The sequence below is a fragment of the Mytilus trossulus genome, chromosome 5, assembly GCF_036588685.1.
Source record: "Mytilus trossulus isolate FHL-02 chromosome 5, PNRI_Mtr1.1.1.hap1, whole genome shotgun sequence".
NCBI classification, from domain to species: domain Eukaryota; kingdom Metazoa; phylum Mollusca; class Bivalvia; order Mytilida; family Mytilidae; genus Mytilus; species Mytilus trossulus.
This window is the reverse complement of record NC_086377.1, coordinates 13,656,497-13,676,198: the sequence shown is the minus strand read 5'-3', so window position 1 is coordinate 13,676,198 and position 19,702 is coordinate 13,656,497. Positions and strand designations below refer to the sequence as shown.

The following is a 19,702-nucleotide window of genomic DNA, read 5'->3' as shown; positions in this document are numbered from 1 at the left end:
AGGCGGATTTAGGGGGGGGGGCAGGGTGCCCAGGCCCCCCTTTTGAGAAAAAAGTTTGGTTCTTATATAGGGAATCACTGTTCGGCCCTTCTTAGGCAGCCAGTGGGGACCCACTTATGAAAATTGAACTGACTCTTCTGATATTTGAATAACAAAATCTCAAAAAGAACCATCACTGAAAATATATATAAAAAAGCCAGAAGATCTATGAACAAGTCTTTATAATATGTGGAAAATTGATTAGACCCTGAAACATTAGTCTCCTTATTTATAACACATATCTTATAAAATTGAGAATGGAAATGGGGAATGTGTCAAAGAGACAACAAACCGACCATAGAAAAACACAATAGCAGAAGGTCACCAACAGGTCTTCAATGTAGCGAGAAATTCCCGCAAACGGAGGCATCCTTCAGCTGGCCCCCAAACAAATATATACTAGTTCAGTGATCATAATGAACCCCATACTAATTTCCAAATTGTACACAAGAAACTAAAATTAAAATGATACAAGACTAACAAAGGCCAGAGGCTCCTAACTTGGGACAGTCGCAAAAATGTGGTGGGGTTAAACATCATGTTTGTGAGATCTCAACCCTCCCCCTATACCTCTAGCCAACGTAGAAAAGTAAACGCATAACAGTACATACATTAAAATTTAGTCCAAGAGAAGTCCGAGTCTGATGTCAGAAGATGTAACCAAAGAAAATAAACAAATATCCCGTTTTGATACCCGCGGCATCAGGTCAAAATTTAGATCTTATACAAAAACAACATAATTTAAGGTGGATTAAGCAGATTCAACCTAAATGTGGCTGACCCTGCTGTCTATTTATTATCTGGATTGCTCCCACTTGAAGCAGAGATACATATTAAAATTATTACACTATTTGGGAATATATATAAACCAGATCTGAAAGATACGGACCTTAGAGTGGATAATAGCGGAACGTCACTAGCTTCCAATTAAAAGGCTTTAAGCTACTCAAGCAATAGCTGTCATGCATGGTTTATTAATCAGGAAAAAAAGATATGTGGCAAATACATAATGACATCGTAGAGTTTGAACAGTATCTTAAAAAGCCATTAACAAAAATTGAATGGAAAAGCTTATCACCATATATATATCAGGGGCGGATCCAGCCATTTTAAAAAGGGGGGTTCCAATGAATTACATGTCCCCTTCTGGATCTGCGCCTGAATATATCATGTATATATAAGATCATATAGGATGTGGTCCCTCGGGCTATTCAGTCGCTTTAGTTAACTTTTGTATGCACACATGGAAAAATATGCAGACGTTCTAAATGAGACCGGGTGTACCCTCATTTTTTGGTGTTAAAGTGAATCATTGTAAAATAAAAAGAGATAGGGAATGAATATGAAAAAAATAACACCGTGATTAACGTTTTTTTTTTTGTCGAGTCCCTTCGGCAATGTTACATAAACTGTTTAAATTAATATTGCATGCAGTTTAAACAGTAACAATATATTGCTTGAATTATTCCCTACAAGCTCTGTCAATCATGAATATTCTTCCGTTGATATATGCTACTTAAAATGATGAATTATTAATGATCATTCCCAGGCAGATCCAAAGGGAGGGGCTGTGAGGTTCGCCCCCTCCCCCCATTTTCGTGTGGAAAATTTTGTTGCTTATATATAGGGAAGCACTGAATCAATTCATGTGTGTAGTGACCCCTCTAATAATAATATCAATATCAGTCCCCCGTCAATAAACCGTTATGGAACCGCCACTGTCATTAATGTACATACTGTCTTTCGCGTCTGCATAAAACCCTTAGCTGAGCCCCTATAGGTGCTAATTGGTATACTATCTAAGTGTATTATTTGTCGTGCTCTGTATGACTATGATATTAGGAATATTTGTACACACCGCACCGGTGGCAGAGGTTATCATTTATTGAAACTATAGCTGTATATTTATTTTAAGGTAAGTGAAACAACACTTTAGAAATATTTTTTTATTAACGGTATATATACATATATATGTCAAGTTTTAAATATTTATTATTAAAAAGAGTATCATATCATAGATGGGTGTTACATTTATGATCATATTAATAATCTATTATTGAAATAATACCAAATATAAGATAAAGCATGAGCTCGAGACAAAACAAAATACAAATTATAAAAACAGAGGCGCCCCCCCCCCCCTTTTTGAGAAAAAAATGTTGTTAAATTTCTTTTCGTTGGAGACTTGGGTTTTTTTCCCTGTGATACTATTTATAAGTTCAAAGTAGGTTAGTGAGAGAAGTTGTATAACTAGTTCTTGTTTTGGTTATAAATATAGATGGGTAAAATATGCTCGTGAAATACTTTGGCGGTTTAAAAGGTGGGGTCCCGTTATATTATATAAACTGATAAAGAAAATTTGCGGGTGTCATTTATCGAAAGTGCTCCCTCACAGTAACTTCGACGGTTTTTGCAGTTTATTGAGTCATAAGAATGCAGTTTATTGAGTCATATGATTATGAATTGTTTAATTATAGTCCATTTAAATGTATTGGACAAATGTGTTTGTATTTATAATATGTTGGTTTATAATGTTATTTAAGAATTGAATGCTTCTTTTTGTAAATTTATTGGGGTGTAAAAGCGTTCACCGAAGTACATTTTGTATGAAGCGCGCTTCATTCTAAAAATGTACGCACGGTCAACGCTTTTACAACCCTATAAAGTTACAAAAAGAAGCATTTAAGGTGGTATGGGTGTCTTCCTCCATCTTGGATTGTAAAAAACAGAGAACCAAAGGTCCAGATTTACGCAGGAATGCAGATATTTAATGTGAATTTTCATTTAAATAAACCAATTTATAAGAATATAACTTATAATTATTAATATTTTTGCAAATGTTGATTATTTTTGGTTGTTTTTGTTAAAAAAAAAATAAAATCGGCATTTTAAGGGGAGGTAACTCTAAAACTGTGCATTTTCTGAAGGATTCTACATGGAATTTTCCTATTTAGTATTTTAGCCGGAAAAAACGTACGCTGACCCCATATTTTCTTTTGATATTCACAAAGCATTGTCTGAAAGCTATCTTTTCCTTAAGTATTTAACAATTCTATCACTTTGTTTAGTTTCTAATCACAAAATGGTGTTTTTTTCCTGTATAATCCATACAAATTGTGCCATTTTGTCACGTCCTGTAGCTTGAGAAAATGCGCGGTGACCTATCATTTTTATTATATTTTTCAACATATATCAATAGATACTACGTTTTGGCAAAGTATGAACAAATTCTATCATTTTTATTTTAGACTCCCATACCACCTTAATACTTTTAATTACATTTTTTAGCTAGGATCAGGAAAACACGATTTTTATCCAGATTTATTTAATTCACCTGTGCACTTTATTGTGGGACCTCGTGTCATCATGCATGATAAATGTTATTGTGACAGTCTCATGCAATTGTTTACGGAATAACATGTGATGTGCTGTTAGCCAATCAGAATAACGTATCATAATGAAACATACATCTTATGTAATTATTAAACATTGCTTAATAGAAAAGAAAAACGAAGTTACTGCGAGCAACTAAACCTATATCGATTTAGCAAATTATAGATCGGTAATACATATTTCCTCCGATCGAATTTTCTAAAACGTTACAAATGTGTAGAAAATAAAAGTATGGGTCACTGTGCTATTTTTAAAACTGCAAATTATGAAAAATTGGCCAAATTTGCGTTCATTATATATGAAAAATACGTTGTGAAAAAAAATAAATTCTGCATGTTCTTTCAGATAAAAATTCTGAAATAAAACTCGTGAAGATAGTATTTATAATATGCTGTCAGATATTAAAAGAGACATTGTGTGAAAAAAAATGTTTTTCTTGCTACAAATGAATATAATTACAAAACATGCATGATTCAGAAGAACCCGTTGTTTTAATAGGATTACAACGCTTGTGCGTCATACTAAAATCCACCTTCATATCCCAATGAAGTTTAACATTCATGATGACACAAAAGTGCACATGCTATTTAAAAAGTATAAATTGACCGTATGCACATTTTAAGAATGAATCGCTCTCTTCGCTTCATTCAAAATGTGCTTCGATCAACGCGCTTTTACGCCAATGAATTTACAATAAGAAGCATTCAATTCTTGAATGAAATTTTCTTTAACATTCCCTTAGAAAAATAAACACTAAAAATTTTAAACTGTAAATAATTCAAGAAATCACTGTTATCTTGCCTTAGTTGAAAAATTAATAAAAAAAAAAAAGCTGTCGTCCACATTTCAAAATTTGCAGGTCAGTAAAAAACAACAACCAAGACGATTGTGGACTGCATTTTTACAATCCAAAATTGCTATACAAAATCAATACGGATAGTTATTTTTCAATAACATTACGTTTTTTTTCCAGAAAATCTGGAGATTTGTTTTCTAGGACAAATTTTATGAACTTTAATATCAAGTATATACGCAAATTTTATGTGCTTTCTAAATAAATCTTCACCTATTTTGAGATAATTCAATCGGAAAGTTGCCTATTGCAAGGCATCATTTCTTCCCCTATCCAACTTTTTTTTGTTTAGCAAACGTCCGTATTTCCCACATTTCATCGCTGTACAGGCCTACACAACAGAGCCCATTGTTGATTCGTTCTTGTCCTGAGCATGCCATAACACTGGCCAGAAGATAAGCAACCAACAATCAGTCGATTAATCTTGGTTCGGGGCATAATCATCATTATTTAATTATTATCCACAGTTGTGCCGAAGGTATATGTAACAGAATGATAATCCCTTTTTATAATTGAGTACGAGCGTAAGCGAGTAATTATCACGGAAAACGAGACAAGATTACTCAAATGTACAGTTTCAGTTATAATTTTTTTTTATAAATAATTAATGACTTCTTTTTTCAGCATATGATTTAAGGATTATTCTTAGTATAGTGCTAGACATTTTATATCATTTAGGAAATTTGAATAAATAGTTTTATCAACGAAATATTGGGAATTTAATTGTACACGTTTCCTGAGTGTGAGTATAGTATGATAGCTGTAAATTTGTAATTTAAAATCATTTTAAGACAGGAATGATCTTTCTTTTTGTTTATTTATCATTTTTATAGTTCAAGTTAATATACATGTATTCACAATAAGAGTTAAATTTTATTTCAAGATAGATATCATGTTGAAATATAAGTTGCTTTAAGATAAAAGTTCCAAACGGAATATATTTGAGTTTACACTAAAATGTAGCATACATGACATAGTTGAACATAGATATACATGTATTTATACTGTCATACAAGTGAGAGGTTTAGCTAGCTATAAAACCAAGTTCAATCCACCATTTTCTACATTAGAAAATGCCTGTACCAAGTCAGGAATATGACAGTTGTTATCCATTCGTTTGATGTGTTTGGACTTTTGATTTTGCCTTTTGATTTTTGATTTTCCTTTTTGATTTTGATTTTTGAATTTTCCTCGGAGTTCAGTATTTTTGTGTTTTTACTTTTTTTTTATATATAGACAGACAGATAGACAGATATCTATGTTCGTCCGTCCGTTCGTTCTTCCGTTTAGTTTAAACATATTTATTTATCGTGGATAGGGAAACAAGTTATTGCAACTTATATTATTCCTTCTCCACTTTGCTGGTGTGGGCGTTGCCTTGTAGAGCATTAGCCTGCTCTTTATTCAATATCTACAAGGGTGTCCTTTACGTTCCAAAAATATTGCTCTCTCTTAACACGGGCCGTCCATTCATCATCCCCTTCCAACGGATTATCATCGTTTTCCTCAAAACCATCCTCGCATATGGTGTCAAGGGAGAGCCAAAAATTTGGTTTCTGAAATTTTCTGCCCGGTACGGGGATTGAACCAGGAACCTTTGTGTTTGTAGTCCGATGCGCTATAACCATTACACCACGGCTCTCGCGTCCTTCCGTTTGTTCGTCCGTTCGTCCGTCTGTCCTGCTTTAGGTTAAAGTTTTTGGTCAGTGTAGATTTTGATGAAGTTGACGGCCAATCAACTTGAACCTTAGTCCTGTTAGTACACATGTTACCTATTATATGGTCTTTCTAATGTTAATGCCAAATTAGAGTTTTAACCCCAATTTTACGGTTTTTACTAAACCATTACATTACACAGACAGTTGTACCCCTGAATGGCGTTCTTCTTCTTCGTTTTCCGATAAGCGGCCACCTTTAACTCATTGACTGTTCTGTGACTTTGTCACAATATAATAGGATGAGAGTAGAATAGAAAATTGTATTACATGTAAGTAAGGGTTTAATGAACATTACAAACATAAGCTCTGTATATATATATGTTAACCAAACAATACATTATGTACACAGCCATGTATCACCATCATTGATGGCGATCCGATGGATACATCTGTTGTAGGGTTGTCACTGACTCAGACGTACTTATATATATGTTATATATACATGTAGACAGCTTGTCGACATTGATCAACAATAGCAACACATACAATATTAAGACAAATAGGACATATAAAACATACACTATCATATTAGGTCATATTAGACATACAAAATAAGACAGCTATAGTTGAAAAAGCAAAAATGTTCATATATAAAAGCAAGTACAAAAAAGTAAAGCACTATTATAATAGATTATAATCACATGCAAAGAAGACGAAATGAATAAAGCAAAACTAGTTCTAAAAGTTGCATGGAAAACATATAATAAAAAAAAATCAAAAGCTTTAAGATCTGCAGGAGCCACATATATATGTATGAGTTGCCATACAAGTTGTTGATCATACTTTTTAACTGGTTCACAAAACAATGGTCTGTAATAAAAGAGGGACACAAGTCCCAGAGGAACAGTCAAACTAATAGATAAAAACAATCTGAAAAATAATGAGACACAAGTCACAACATATAAAACTTAAGATTAAGCAACACAAAACCCTGTAAAAACTGAGGAAGGATAAGCAGATCCTGCTCCACATCATCCGTCGTGTTGCTTATGTTATTACAAATCCGGTAAATAGTCTAATTCGGTAGGTCACATTCGTGGCGAAAAGGGAAATGGATTGAAGGAACTTATCCGATATCATCTGTTAAACAGTTATTCCATAACGGTCAACCAACTCGTGATGGCACATACTAGTACTTGACTGTATCTAGATCTGTAGTATCCTTTATCTCTATTTCGATGGGAGAGATGCGTTCGACATAATCTAAATTTTGAATTATGTAGTGAGAGAACATCATCTTTATAGCGGAAAGTAGAGTTTAAAGATATTGCTAACTTCTTTTCTTTTTTCCTAAGAACTTTCTGTATGAAGTCAGCCCCATAATCATAAAGAAACAAGTCGGCAAGAAGAGGGGCACAATTCGTTCTCATTGGAATGCCGACAGTCATCCAAACGTATGTTGTCAATCAAGAAAGTAGGATTTATCCCTCCCTAAGACAAGATATTTGTTAACTTTTTCGTACCTTCATAAGATTTTAGATTGATTGATTGTTGGTTGCTTAACGTCCAGTGCATAAGATTTTAGAACATTCTGGATTAATATCTAAAAATAAAACTTTTATTCTGTTTCAGGATGTCTTTAGATGAAAGTACCACGATGTCTGTTGTAAAACAAGAGTATGTTAGTTTCGGGGGAGACCAGCAGGATAGCGTATGCAGTCTTTTAAAAGCTTGTGACAACAAACCGTCGAAAGTGAAAAACTATGACTGTCACAGCAAGATTAAAGTTGGTAACGCTGAAGTCTCGATAAAGACCGAACAAATCAATGACAATATCCAACACGAAGCAAAGAATTTTAAACATGAAAACAAGGCACAGGAATTCAAACAAGAAAACGAGGAAGAGACATTCAATTATGAATACGAGGCGGAGAAATTCAAACATGAAAACCTGAATACACGAAATAATGAGGATACTTATGACAAAGACGGACTAGAAACGTACGAGGAGTATCGAAACGATGAAAGTTACCATGAGGATGACGACGAAAGTAATTCCGGAAGTGACGTATCCGATCAGTATTCGAAGGAAAATGACTCCAACATGTCTAAGTCTAAGTATCAATGCAATATTTGTTTACGACGATTTGGAAACAGAAGCTATTTGGAACAACATCAAGCCTCCCACACTGGCGAAAAGAAGCATATCTGTAAATATTGCAATAAAGGATTTAGCTCACAATACAGTATTCCGGCACACATGAGCCGACACCATCCCGAAGAAGGACTATCTAGATATGCGTGTGATAAATGTGATAAGACATACTATTATCAATTTCAGTTATCAAGACATGCTAAAACTCACCTTGGACTGAAGCCTTTTCAGTGTAAACTTTGTGCAAAAAGCTTTAGTCTTTCCACAAGGTTAAAACAACACATGATTCAACACACGGGTGAAGGAATGTTTTCATGCGAATTTTGTCAAAAAACTTATGGAAGCAACCAGGCATTACAATCTCATTTGAATACTCATACCCATAACACTGAATACAAATGCGAAATCTGCAATGCAATTTTCTATGTGCGTGGGAATCTGACGAAGCACAAATCAACTCATTCTGAAGACCGACCATGGAAGTGTTACATATGCGGTAAAGGGTTTAAACAAAGTTCCAGCATGTATACACATTTGGAAACGCATAAACCAAAGGAGGAGAGAAAACCAAAAAGGGTTATTACAAAAGATTTCAAATGTAACATTTGTCATAAAGAATACTCTTGTCAGTCCGCTTTACTAACCCACGAGAAAAACCATAATGGCGAATTATACCGATGTGGTGAGTGTCCAAAAGTGTTTGTACAACAAATTGCTTTAGATATCCACATGAGACGACACACTGGTGATATGACACATAATTGTGAAGTATGTGGGCGGGGCTTTGGTTGTAATGACTACTTGAAACGTCATATGAGAATTCACACTGGAGAGAAACCCTACAGTTGTGACGTATGTGGTCAATGTTTTACCCAATCAGCAGCAAGAAACAGACACAAACGGATACACACGGGTGAGAAACCGTATAAGTGTGACGTATGTGATCGTGCGTACGTCGACAAACATTCTATGTTGAAACATGCCAGAATACACTTGGAAAATGTGGATCTAAAAACTTTTAAATGTGAAATCTGCGAAAAAGGATTTACTACAAGATTTGGTTTGAATTGTCATTTGAAATCTGTACACGACGGGACCAAAGACCAGAAATGCGAAATTTGTGGAAAAACATTTGCACTAGAAGGTTATCTTAGTGTTCACATGAAATCACACAACAAGGAAAACAAAACAAGGAAAAGGAAACGAAGTGAAAAGGATATATTTAAGAATATGGACTAACTATCATATAAACCATCAGTATAAGGCCATTTTCCCTACACTATATTTTAAGTTTATGAACATGATGAATACCCTATCTGAAAGGTTTTGGTCAGTTTTCACTTTGAAAGTCAGAATGTCTCTCCATTTGAATAGCAAATGAATAGAATCAATTAAATAAAAAAATCCCTACCTATATCTACCTACCCTTTTTTTTTCCTAAGATGTAATAGGAAACGCACATATTATTTTATTTGGCCTTAAATTTCAGCGTCTTGCGTCAATTATGATATAGTAAGGTCTTATCATTATATAATATGTCATTTACTTTGTCAACGTTAAAAAGCAGAACGGACCATGTTTTAGCATGTAACATTTTCTGAGTAAACCATGTACAGTGATTAAGGTTAAATGATTTTTACGTTCATAAAAATTATCGTTTTTATGGTATCCATCTAAACAATCGATGACGACAAATGTCAGTTAACTGTTTTGAATAGTTACTACTAACTAAACTATCTCATGTATGATATTGTGATGTTATGCTATTGTTTCAGAAAAAGGGAGAAGGTTTGGTACCATTTTTTGGATGGAGAGATGTCTCATTAGCACTCACACCATATCTTCCTATATCTATATACATGATATATATATGTATTCTTGAGTGTGTATTTTGTACATATATATATGTATTCTTGAGTGTGTATTTTGTACATATATAAATTATGTACAAGTTTATTTTAGTAATGATATTCATGATAGTGTGAACAATCGGAATGATCAGGGAGTTTTATACAATGTTTTGTTTTGTAACTAAAACCAGGCAGTCAACGAAGGTTATAAACATGTTAAACCGAGTGTCTCTTTCATCATTTTGTTATATGCTGTTCAGAGTGACTATACACCATACCCCTGTTTTCCAATGACATTCCAAATTTCCGACCTTTCATTCCAGCCGACCATACATTGCAAAATATATCTTATGTTTTTACTGTTATTTTTTTTGTCTTGGACTAATTGCCACTGGGCGTGAGCTCGAGGTTACCAACAAATGTTGCTGTTTCCAACGGTAAATGAAAAACGGCAAATTGTCCACCCTTGAGTGAAGTGACACGGGGGTATTCAATTTCGCAATTCCAGGATGGGCGTTGTTTTTTTCAACATTCGTTCCCCAGATCAAGCTGTTCAATTTTATTCCCCTCCTTAATTCACCACCTCAAAGGCGTTTCATCCCCCTGAACTACATGTACTTTAGCACTTACAAACAGCAGATTGAATGTCATATATATTTTTTTTAATAATATATGGTTTTCCATGGTGACAATAATTTAAACAGGTTCACACTGAATTTAAACAAAAAGTCCTATAAGTTCGGTTAACTTGTTCAAGCTGTTACAAATAAAATGTTTATTGTTGATACTTGTAGTATTCATGAAATCTACATAGGGTTGATTGTGTTGTTATTTACAGGTTCATTAATGTATTGCATATTGCTTATTTGTTGAATAAAGTTCTTTACATCTTATTGTGTGTACTGTGACTGCGCATGTGCAATGTAGCGATCCATTCGGACCCCTCTGTCGTCTTGCGTTGTATTCTCGTTTGCCGTCAGACTAAAATTATCCTCTTCGTGAAATGACCCGTCTTGATGGTCGTGGGGTAGCATACTAGTACTCTCATTGAGTGCGAAAGGTCACTGGTTCGATCGATCTTTGGCCGATTAAAATCAAAGACTTTGGAATTGGAGTTGGCTGCTTCTCCGCGCGCTAAGGCTTTTCCGCCAAGCTAGCAGCCTTAATGAATGAGACTCCGAGAACATACTGGTTTGCTTGTAGTCAAAATAACGTGTTCAGTATGGAGGGGGGATTTCTATCTGTGTGTATATATAACTATATATACAACTCGTCTAAACATCAACTCAACAATGTTAGATCTGTAAATTTGCTTTCGCAATTTTTTGGTTCTTTCCTCGCCGGGATTCGAACCCATGCTACTGTGATATCGTGACACCAAATCGCCTGCACTGCAGCCGTCCCGCTAGACCACCCGACCACCTAGGCTCTCATGAAAAGAGCTTTCGCTGGCCATGTGTTACCTTTCCACGTCAGTTTTAATCTAGCGGCGTACTACAGTACATGATATATAAGGCATGAAGATATAACTATATATAACTATAGGAAGATGGTGTAAACTTGCCAACAAAACAACGTTTTTCAGTTGAGCAGAGGTCCAATGACGTTTAAGCTGGCAATTATATACGTAACTATAATGATATGGCCCTCAATAATATTCGGATAGCAAAGTATACATTTCCCGCAAATGGGGAAAATTTGATTTCAAACGATTTATATTTTAGATAAAACATAATAATAAACGATGTAAATCGTGACTGATTCAAAACATGAAAATTATTGAATGAGACAAAAATTGGCCAGACGGACTGACGGACGAAAAGACGAAAAGACTGGCAAGGGTAAACCTAATGTCCCCATTACATGTAACTTACCCTGTGGTCTGTTATAGTTGTTTCAAATCACTTGACCATTCAGCAAATAAAATCTTCCGTAAAACGTCTGAGTCTGCTGTGGTACAACCATAGAATTTTTTGGTTTTCGCACAATAACTTTAGTATAAGTTCATAGAAATCTGTGAAATTTTAACACAAGGTTTCTGACCACAAAAGAGAGGTTGGGGTCGATTTTGGGAGTTAAGGTCAGTTTAGGAATAAGGGGCCAAAAGGGTCCAAACTTAAACTTTGTTTGATGAAATCAAACATTTTAATAATTGAGGTCTAAAAAAAATTCAAGTTTTTAGACCACATTCATTATGTGTCAGAAACCTATGCTGTGTCAACTATAATTTTATTTTACGGACGCCATCACGAGTTGTTGACCGTTATAGAATAACCGTTTAACAGATTGTATCGGATATGATCCTATTGATTTTACTATAATCCCCTTCCCTATTCACGAATGAGACCTATCGAATTAGAATATTTACCCGATTTGTAATAACATAAGCAACACGACGGGCGCCACATGTTGAGCAGGATCTGATTACCCTTCCGCAGCACCTGAGATCACCCCATTTTTTGGTGGGGTTCGTGCTGTACTATGGTTTGTCTGTTTGTCCTTTAATTTTTAGCCATGGCGTTGTCAGTTTATTTTTTATCTATGAGTTTGACAGTTCTTCTGGTATCTTTTGTCCATCTTCTATCGAATCACAATCCAAATTTAGAGAGATGTATCAAGCTTAAATGTTGTGTCCATACTTGCCCCAACTGTTCAGGGTTCGACCTCTGAGTTCGTATTAAGCTGCACCCTGTGGTTGTATCAAGCTGGGCCATGTGGTCGTATCAAACTGCGCCCTGCGAAGCATTTTGTTTTACTATATATGTGCTGTTATTAGTAGTTTTGGATGTAAAATAAGGGATTGCAATTGTATCAAGTATGATAAACTCACTTGAAGCTAAACGAGGAATGCATATGCTGTACACATGGTATAGTTATAGTTATGTTCACTGGTATTAAAGAGATAATCGTAACTGCAATTACGATTATCCCAATATGGCGACGGCAGATATAGGTAAAATCTTTACAGTCATTTTTCTCAAATGTAGCATGTTTTTGTCACTTGTTACTCAGCTGCAAGGTGTTTCTATACCATTACATCATATTTGAATCGTAACGGTGCACTGGAATTGTCTAAGCGCTTTGAAAATTGCCGTTGAAAAATTCGGGATGATAATCGTAACTCTATGGAATTTTTCTTGTTTGATAATCGTAATTTCTTTATCGGATAATAGTAACTGATAAATATTAATTGTAACTTTCAGCATGTCATTGGTATTGTGTGTATTACAATGCAAATGTACAGTTAATAACTGATGACATAAACGGAAAATAAAAATAAATAAAGAAACTTACAGGTTAATATCTAACGGACAAATTTACTTATATATCTCTTGATTTATTGGCGTTTTTTTACAAAACCGTGATTTCTTTTCCTAGCCACTTTAAAAAAAAAATGTGTTTGATCTTTACAAGTATTTTTTTGTGCAGTCAGTACATGAAATTAAAACATTTTTTAAGCAAAGAAACATACTACCGGTATTTTTAGAGGGACTAATAAATTATTGAATGATTCAAAATAACCAAAATAGCATTTCCCTAGACGCCCTATTCAACATTCATGCTCAATGTTTGCAAGAGATATAAACACAAGGGTCTTACAAAAGAAATGTTGACAAAAAAGAGCACATCAAATGCACCAGAGTGATACCGTATTTTTGTTAATGTCCACTTCGAAACGGTGAAAATCTCCTTCAGTATCTGGTTTTAAAATTATAAAACAAAATCAGTGTACAGCTTAGTTCGTGTTTTGATGATTATAATCATTCTTGTTACTATTGCAATATAGAGATTGTGGAGGGAAAAAAACCATGTATATATGTCCACTACAAAACGGTCACCTACGAAACAAGTATTGGAGATTTTTATTTTTTTATTCGTGCAAAACAAATAACAAGGGTTAGTTTCATGTAATTTTCAGTATGTTATCAACTTAGAAAAGGGTTGATGTCAACTACGAAACTTTTTGTCCACTACGATCGAAAAGGTTTTGTCCACTACGACACTCATCAAAATGTCCACTGCGTAACATAAGTTGTACGTTCATATGTGAAGTTTTATCTAATATTTATCGATAAAAAATGGGGTTCTCACATTCAGAAAAAACGAGATCTTTCTAGTTTATAAAGTAAAACAAACTGGAATGTCTATAGGAGACATTAAAATGCAATAAGATGTGCGTTTAAAAGCAGTTTCGCAGTTCATACATTATGAAAATGATATCATTTCAAACAGTACTTTAAGATTGCACTTTTATTTACAAACAGGTCTACAATAGATATTCAAATATTAAAAATAACTCTAGAAATAAAAATTTCGACAAGTTGATTTTTCATTTTTTTAGGTCTGAAATTCACACTTTTATTGAAAAATGCCCTTATATATAATAGACAACAATATGCACAACCTTTTGATATATACATGTACCTGTTCAAGATATTGACAATGAAGCAGCTGTCGGGTCAGGTATTGTGGTAAGTAGATATTCTAATTGTTTTCAAAGTTTCAAAGTACGTGCGCGTTTAAGGTGTTTTTTTTGGGGGGGAGAAAATGGAGAGGGATTAGCAATATTCCATATCCCAAAAGTGCAAAACTTTTGTTTTTAATTTCTTGTCAAACTGTCTCTGGCGAATACTAAACGTCTTTCCTACTTCATTGTGGTATAAAGGGTATGGGCTAGAATTGAACCAGCAGTCGCTTCCCGGGGGAAGAAAAAGCACATGTAGCCACCTGCATTAAATGATTTAAAACAGTATTTACTATGTTTTTATTCAGGATAAATCAATGTTCTTTAACAGTTTCATGGCCAGCTGAAGGACGCCTCCGAGGGCGGGAATTTCTCGTGACATTGAAGACCTGTGGGTGATCTTCTGCTGTTGTTTTTTCTATGGTCGGGTTGTTGTCTCTTTGATAAATTCCCCATTTCCATTCTCAATTGTATTAATCACAAATCTGACCAGGCAGAAGCTAGCGAACAATAGCTAGCGAACAATAAGCCAGCGAACAATAAGGCGATATATCGAGAAACCAAAAAACAGAATAAGACAACAACGGCCGTTAAATAAAAAAATTATTCAAAAAGGCAGAAAATCAGTTAAAATATAGCAATTTTAACTCAATTTTGAAATGTTTTTTATCCAATCTATTGATTTAACAAGTCGCATAACTTTTTAGGCTAATATTCAGTACCACAATAACTATGCATCTATCAACGATTATTTGTAGGTGTAGGGCCGCCTATGCACCCTCTCCAATTTAGAACGTATGTTAAAGTAGTCCTACTCTGTAAAATATAGCACCTTTTATGTCATTGTGTAATCTAGAGCTCAAAATTTGAAAAAAATGTCAAAAAATTAGGGGGATCGGCCTATTCCAGGGCTTCTAGAGTAAAATAATGAGGGGTGTCACGGGGAATGACTATATAGGTCTTGTAGAGGAGAAACAGACGCTTCTTTTGCGCTAGGTATCGAAGGGCGCTATGTTCAAATATCTGAAACTAAAGCTCAAAATTCGAAAAAAATGTCAAAAAATTAGGAGGGTGGGCCTATTCTAGGACTTCTAGAGAAAAATAATGAGGGGTGTCACGGGGTATGACTATATAGGTCTTGTAGAGGAGAAACAGGCGCTTCTATTGCACTAGGTACCGAAGGGCGCTCTGTTCAAAAATCTGAAACTAGAGCTCAAAATTCGAAAAAAATGTCAAAAAATTAGGAGGGTGGGCCTATTCTAGGACTTCTAGAGAAAAATAATGAGGGGTGTCACGGGGTATGACTATATAGGTCTTGTAGAGGAGAAACAGGCGCTTCTATTGCACTAGGTACCGAAGGGCGCTATGTTCAAAAATCTGAAACTAGAGCTCAAAATTCGAAAAAAATGTCCAAAAAATGGTGGTAGGGTTGGCCTATTCCAGGAGTTCTAGAGAAAAATAATAAGGGGTGTCACGGTGTATGACTATATAGGTCTTGTAGAGGAGAAACAAGCGCTTCGTTTGCACTAGGTATCGAAGGGCGCTATGTTCAAAAATATGAAACTAGAGCTCAAAATTTGAAAAAAATGTCAAAAAATTAGGGGGTCGGCCTATTCCAGGGCTTCTAGAGAAAAATAATGAGGGGTGTCACGGGGAATGACTATATAGGTCTTGTAGAGGAGAAACAGGCGCTTCTTTTGCGCTAGGTATCGAAGGGCGCTATGTTCAAAAATCTGAAACTAGAGCTCAAAATTCGAAAAAAATGTCAAAAAATTAGGAGGGTGGGCCTATTCTAGGACTTCTAGAGAAAAATAATGAGGGGTGTCACGGGGTATGACTATATAGGTCTTGTAGAGGAGAAACAGGCGCTTCTATTGCACTAGGTACCGAAGGGCGCTATGTTCAAAAATCTGAAACTAGAGCTCAAAATTCGAAAAAAATGTCCAAAAAATGGTGGTAGGGTTGGCCTATTCCAGGAGTTCTAGAGAAAAATAATAAGGGGTGTCACGGTGTATGACTATATAGGTCTTGTAGAGGAGAAACAAGCGCTTCTTTTGCACTAGGTATCGAAGGGCGCTATGTTAAAAAATCTGAAACTAGAGCTCAAAATTCGAAAAAAATGTCCACAAAATGGGGGTAGGGTCGGCCTATTCCAGGAGTTCTAGAGAAAAATAATGAGGGGTGTCACGGGGTATGACTATATAGGTCTTGTAGAAGAGAAACAGGCGCTCCTTTTGCACTAGGTTTCGAAGGGCGCTATGTTCAAATATCTGAAACTAAAGCTCAAAATTCGAAAAAAATGTCAAAAAATTAGGAGGGTGGGCCTATTCTAGGACTTCTAGAGAAAAATAATGAGGGGTGTCACGGGGTATGACTATATAGGTCTTGTAGAGGAGAAACAGGCGCTTCTATTGCACTAGGTACCGAAGGGCGCTCTGTTCAAAAATCTGAAACTAGAGCTCAAAATTCGAAAAAAATGTCAAAAAATTAGGAGGGTGGGCCTATTCTAGGACTTCTAGAGAAAAATAATGAGGGGTGTCACGGGGTATGACTATATAGGTCTTGTAGAGGAGAAACAGGCGCTTCTATTGCACTAGGTACCGAAGGGCGCTATGTTCAAAAATCTGAAACTAGAGCTCAAAATTCGAAAAAAATGTCCAAAAAATGGGGGTAGGGTCGGCCTATTCCAGGAGTTCTAGAGAAAAATAATTAGGGGTGTCACGGTGTATGACTATATAGGTCTTGTAGAGGAGAAACAAGCGCTTCGTTTGCACTAGGTATCGAAGGGCGCTATGTTCAAAAATATGAAACTAGAGCTCAAAATTTGAAAAAAATGTCAAAAAATTAGGGGGTCGGCCTATTCCAGGGCTTCTAGAGAAAAATAATGAGGGGTGTCACGGGGAATGACTATATAGGTCTTGTAGAGGAGAAACAGGCGCTTCTTTTGCGCTAGGTATCGAAGGGCGCTATGTTCAAAAATCTGAAACTAGAGCTCAAAATTCGAAAAAAATGTCAAAAAATTAGGAGGGTGGGCCTATTCTAGGACTTCTAGAGAAAAATAATGAGGGGTGTCACGGGGTATGACTATATAGGTCTTGTAGAGGAGAAACAGGCGCTTCTATTGCACTAGGTACCGAAGGGCGCTATGTTCAAAAATCTGAAACTAGAGCTCAAAATTCGAAAAAAATGTCCAAAAAATGGTGGTAGGGTTGGCCTATTCCAGGAGTTCTAGAGAAAAATAATAAGGGGTGTCACGGTGTATGACTATATAGGTCTTGTAGAGGAGAAACAAGCGCTTCTTTTGCACTAGGTATCGAAGGGCGCTATGTTAAAAAATCTGAAACTAGAGCTCAAAATTCGAAAAAAATGTCCACAAAATGGGGGTAGGGTCGGCCTATTCCAGGAGTTCTAGAGAAAAATAATGAGGGGTGTCACGGGGTATGACTATATAGGTCTTGTAGAAGAGAAACAGGCGCTCCTTTTGCACTAGGTTTCGAAGGGCGCTATGTTCAAAAATCTGAAACTAGAGCTCAAAATTCGAAAAAAATGTCCAAAAAATGGGGATAGGGTTGGCCTATTCCAGGAGTTCTAGAGAAAAATAATGAGGGGTGTCACGGGGAATGACTATATAGGTCTCGTAGAGGAGAAACAGGCGCTCCTTTTGCTCTAGGTATCAAAGGGCGCTATGTTCAAAAATCTGAAACTAGAGCTCAAAATTTGAAAAAATGTCAAAAAATTAGGGGGTCGGCCTATTCCAGGGCTTCTTGAGAAAAATAATGAGGGGTGTCACGGGGAATGACTATATAGGTCTTGTAGAGGAGAAACAGGCGCTTCTTTTGCGCTAGGTATCGAAGGGCGCTATGTTCAAAAATCTAAAACTAGAGCTCAAAATTCGAAAAAAATGTCAAAAAATTAGGAGGGTGGGCCTATTCTAGGACTTCTAGAGAAAAATAATGAGGGGTGTCACGGGGTATGACTATATAGGTCTTGTAGAGGAGAAACAGGCGCTTCTATTGCACTAGGTACCGAAGGGCGCTATGTTCAAAAATCTGAAACTGGAGCTCAAAATTCGAAAAAAATGTCCAAAAAATGGGGGTAGGGTTGGCCTATTCCAGGAGTTCTAGAGAAAAATAATAAGGGGTGTCACGGTGTATGACTATATAGGTCTTGTAGAGGAGAAACAAGCGCTTCTTTTGCACTAGGTATCGAAGGGCGCTATGTTCAAAAATTTGAAACTAGAGCTCAAAATTCGAAAAAAATGTCCACAAAATGGGGGTAGGGTCGGCCTATTCCAGGAGTTCTAGAGAAAAATAATGAGGGGTGTCACGGGGTATGACTATACAGGTCTTGTAGAAGAGAAACAGGCGCTCCTTTTGCACTAGGTTTCGAAGGGCGCTATGTTCAAAATCTGAAACTAGAGCTCAAAATTTGAAAAAAATGTCAAAAAATTAGGGGGTCGGCCTATTCCAGGGCTTCTAGAGAAAAATAATGAGGGGTGTCACGGGGAATGACTATATAGGTCTTGTAGAGGAGAAACAGGCGCTTCTTTTGCGCTAGGTATCGAAGGGCGCTATGTTCAAAAATCTAAAACTAGAGCTCAAAATTCGAAAAAAATGTCAAAAAATTAGGAGGGTGGGCCTATTCTAGGACTTCTAGAGAAAAATAATGAGGGGTGTCACGGGGTATGACTATATAGGTCTTGTAGAGGAGAAACAGGCGCTTCTATTGCACTAGGTACCGAAGGGCGCTATGTTCAAAAATCTGAAACTAGAGCTCAAAATTCGAAAAAAATGTCCAAAAAATGGGGGTAGGGTCGGCCTATTCCAGGAGTTCTAGAGAAAAATAATAAGGGGTGTCACGGTGTATGACTATATAGGTCTTGTAGAGGAGAAACAAGCGCTTCTTTTGCACTAGGTATCGAAGGGCGCTATGTTAAAAAATCTGAAACTAGAGCTCAAAATTAAAAAAAAAGGCAAACAATTAGGGGGTCAGCCAGTAGCGGCATAACGCAAAAAAAAAATCATCATAAATACCAGACGCACGTTTCATCTGGCTCAGTATCTTTAATTGTTTTTCCATAGGCGATAATGGTAACGTTTTTTCCTGTAGCTCAGTCCATATCGTAAACTTGGATATGTATGATAGCTTGTTTCGAAGCTGTGACATTTTCACATATGTGGTTAAATTTTCGGGGTACGAAGTGAGATTACTTTTTCCGTAAATTAGCAAACCCCGAACATCCTTTTGTGATGCGGCTCCTTGTGGTAAAATATCCCCTTTTTAACACAA

At 35.9% G+C, this 19,702-nt stretch overlaps 1 protein-coding gene across 2 annotated transcripts; it reads left to right on the top strand.

Moving 5' to 3' along the window:
• Positions 1-1,881: 1,881 nt before the first annotated feature.
• Positions 1,882-9,366, top strand: LOC134718549 (zinc finger protein ZFP2-like). 2 transcript variants are annotated; one of them, XM_063581152.1, is made up of 2 exons: positions 1,882-1,954; positions 7,576-9,366. In XM_063581152.1, exon 2 carries the CDS (start codon positions 7,577-7,579, stop codon positions 9,335-9,337), a length of 1,761 nt encoding a protein of 586 aa, XP_063437222.1. In that variant the 5' UTR covers positions 1,882-1,954; position 7,576; the 3' UTR covers positions 9,338-9,366. The 2 variants fall into 2 exon arrangements, with proteins under 2 accessions (XP_063437222.1, XP_063437221.1); XM_063581151.1 differs by lacking the exon at positions 1,882-1,954 and adding an exon at positions 4,925-5,027.
• The last annotated feature ends 10,336 nt before the right edge of the window (positions 9,367-19,702 follow it).

Coding starts and splice junctions, on each gene's coding strand:
- LOC134718549 (XM_063581152.1), top strand. CDS start 7,577: ATGTCTTTAGATGAAAGTACCACGATGTCTGTTGTAAAACAAGAGTAT.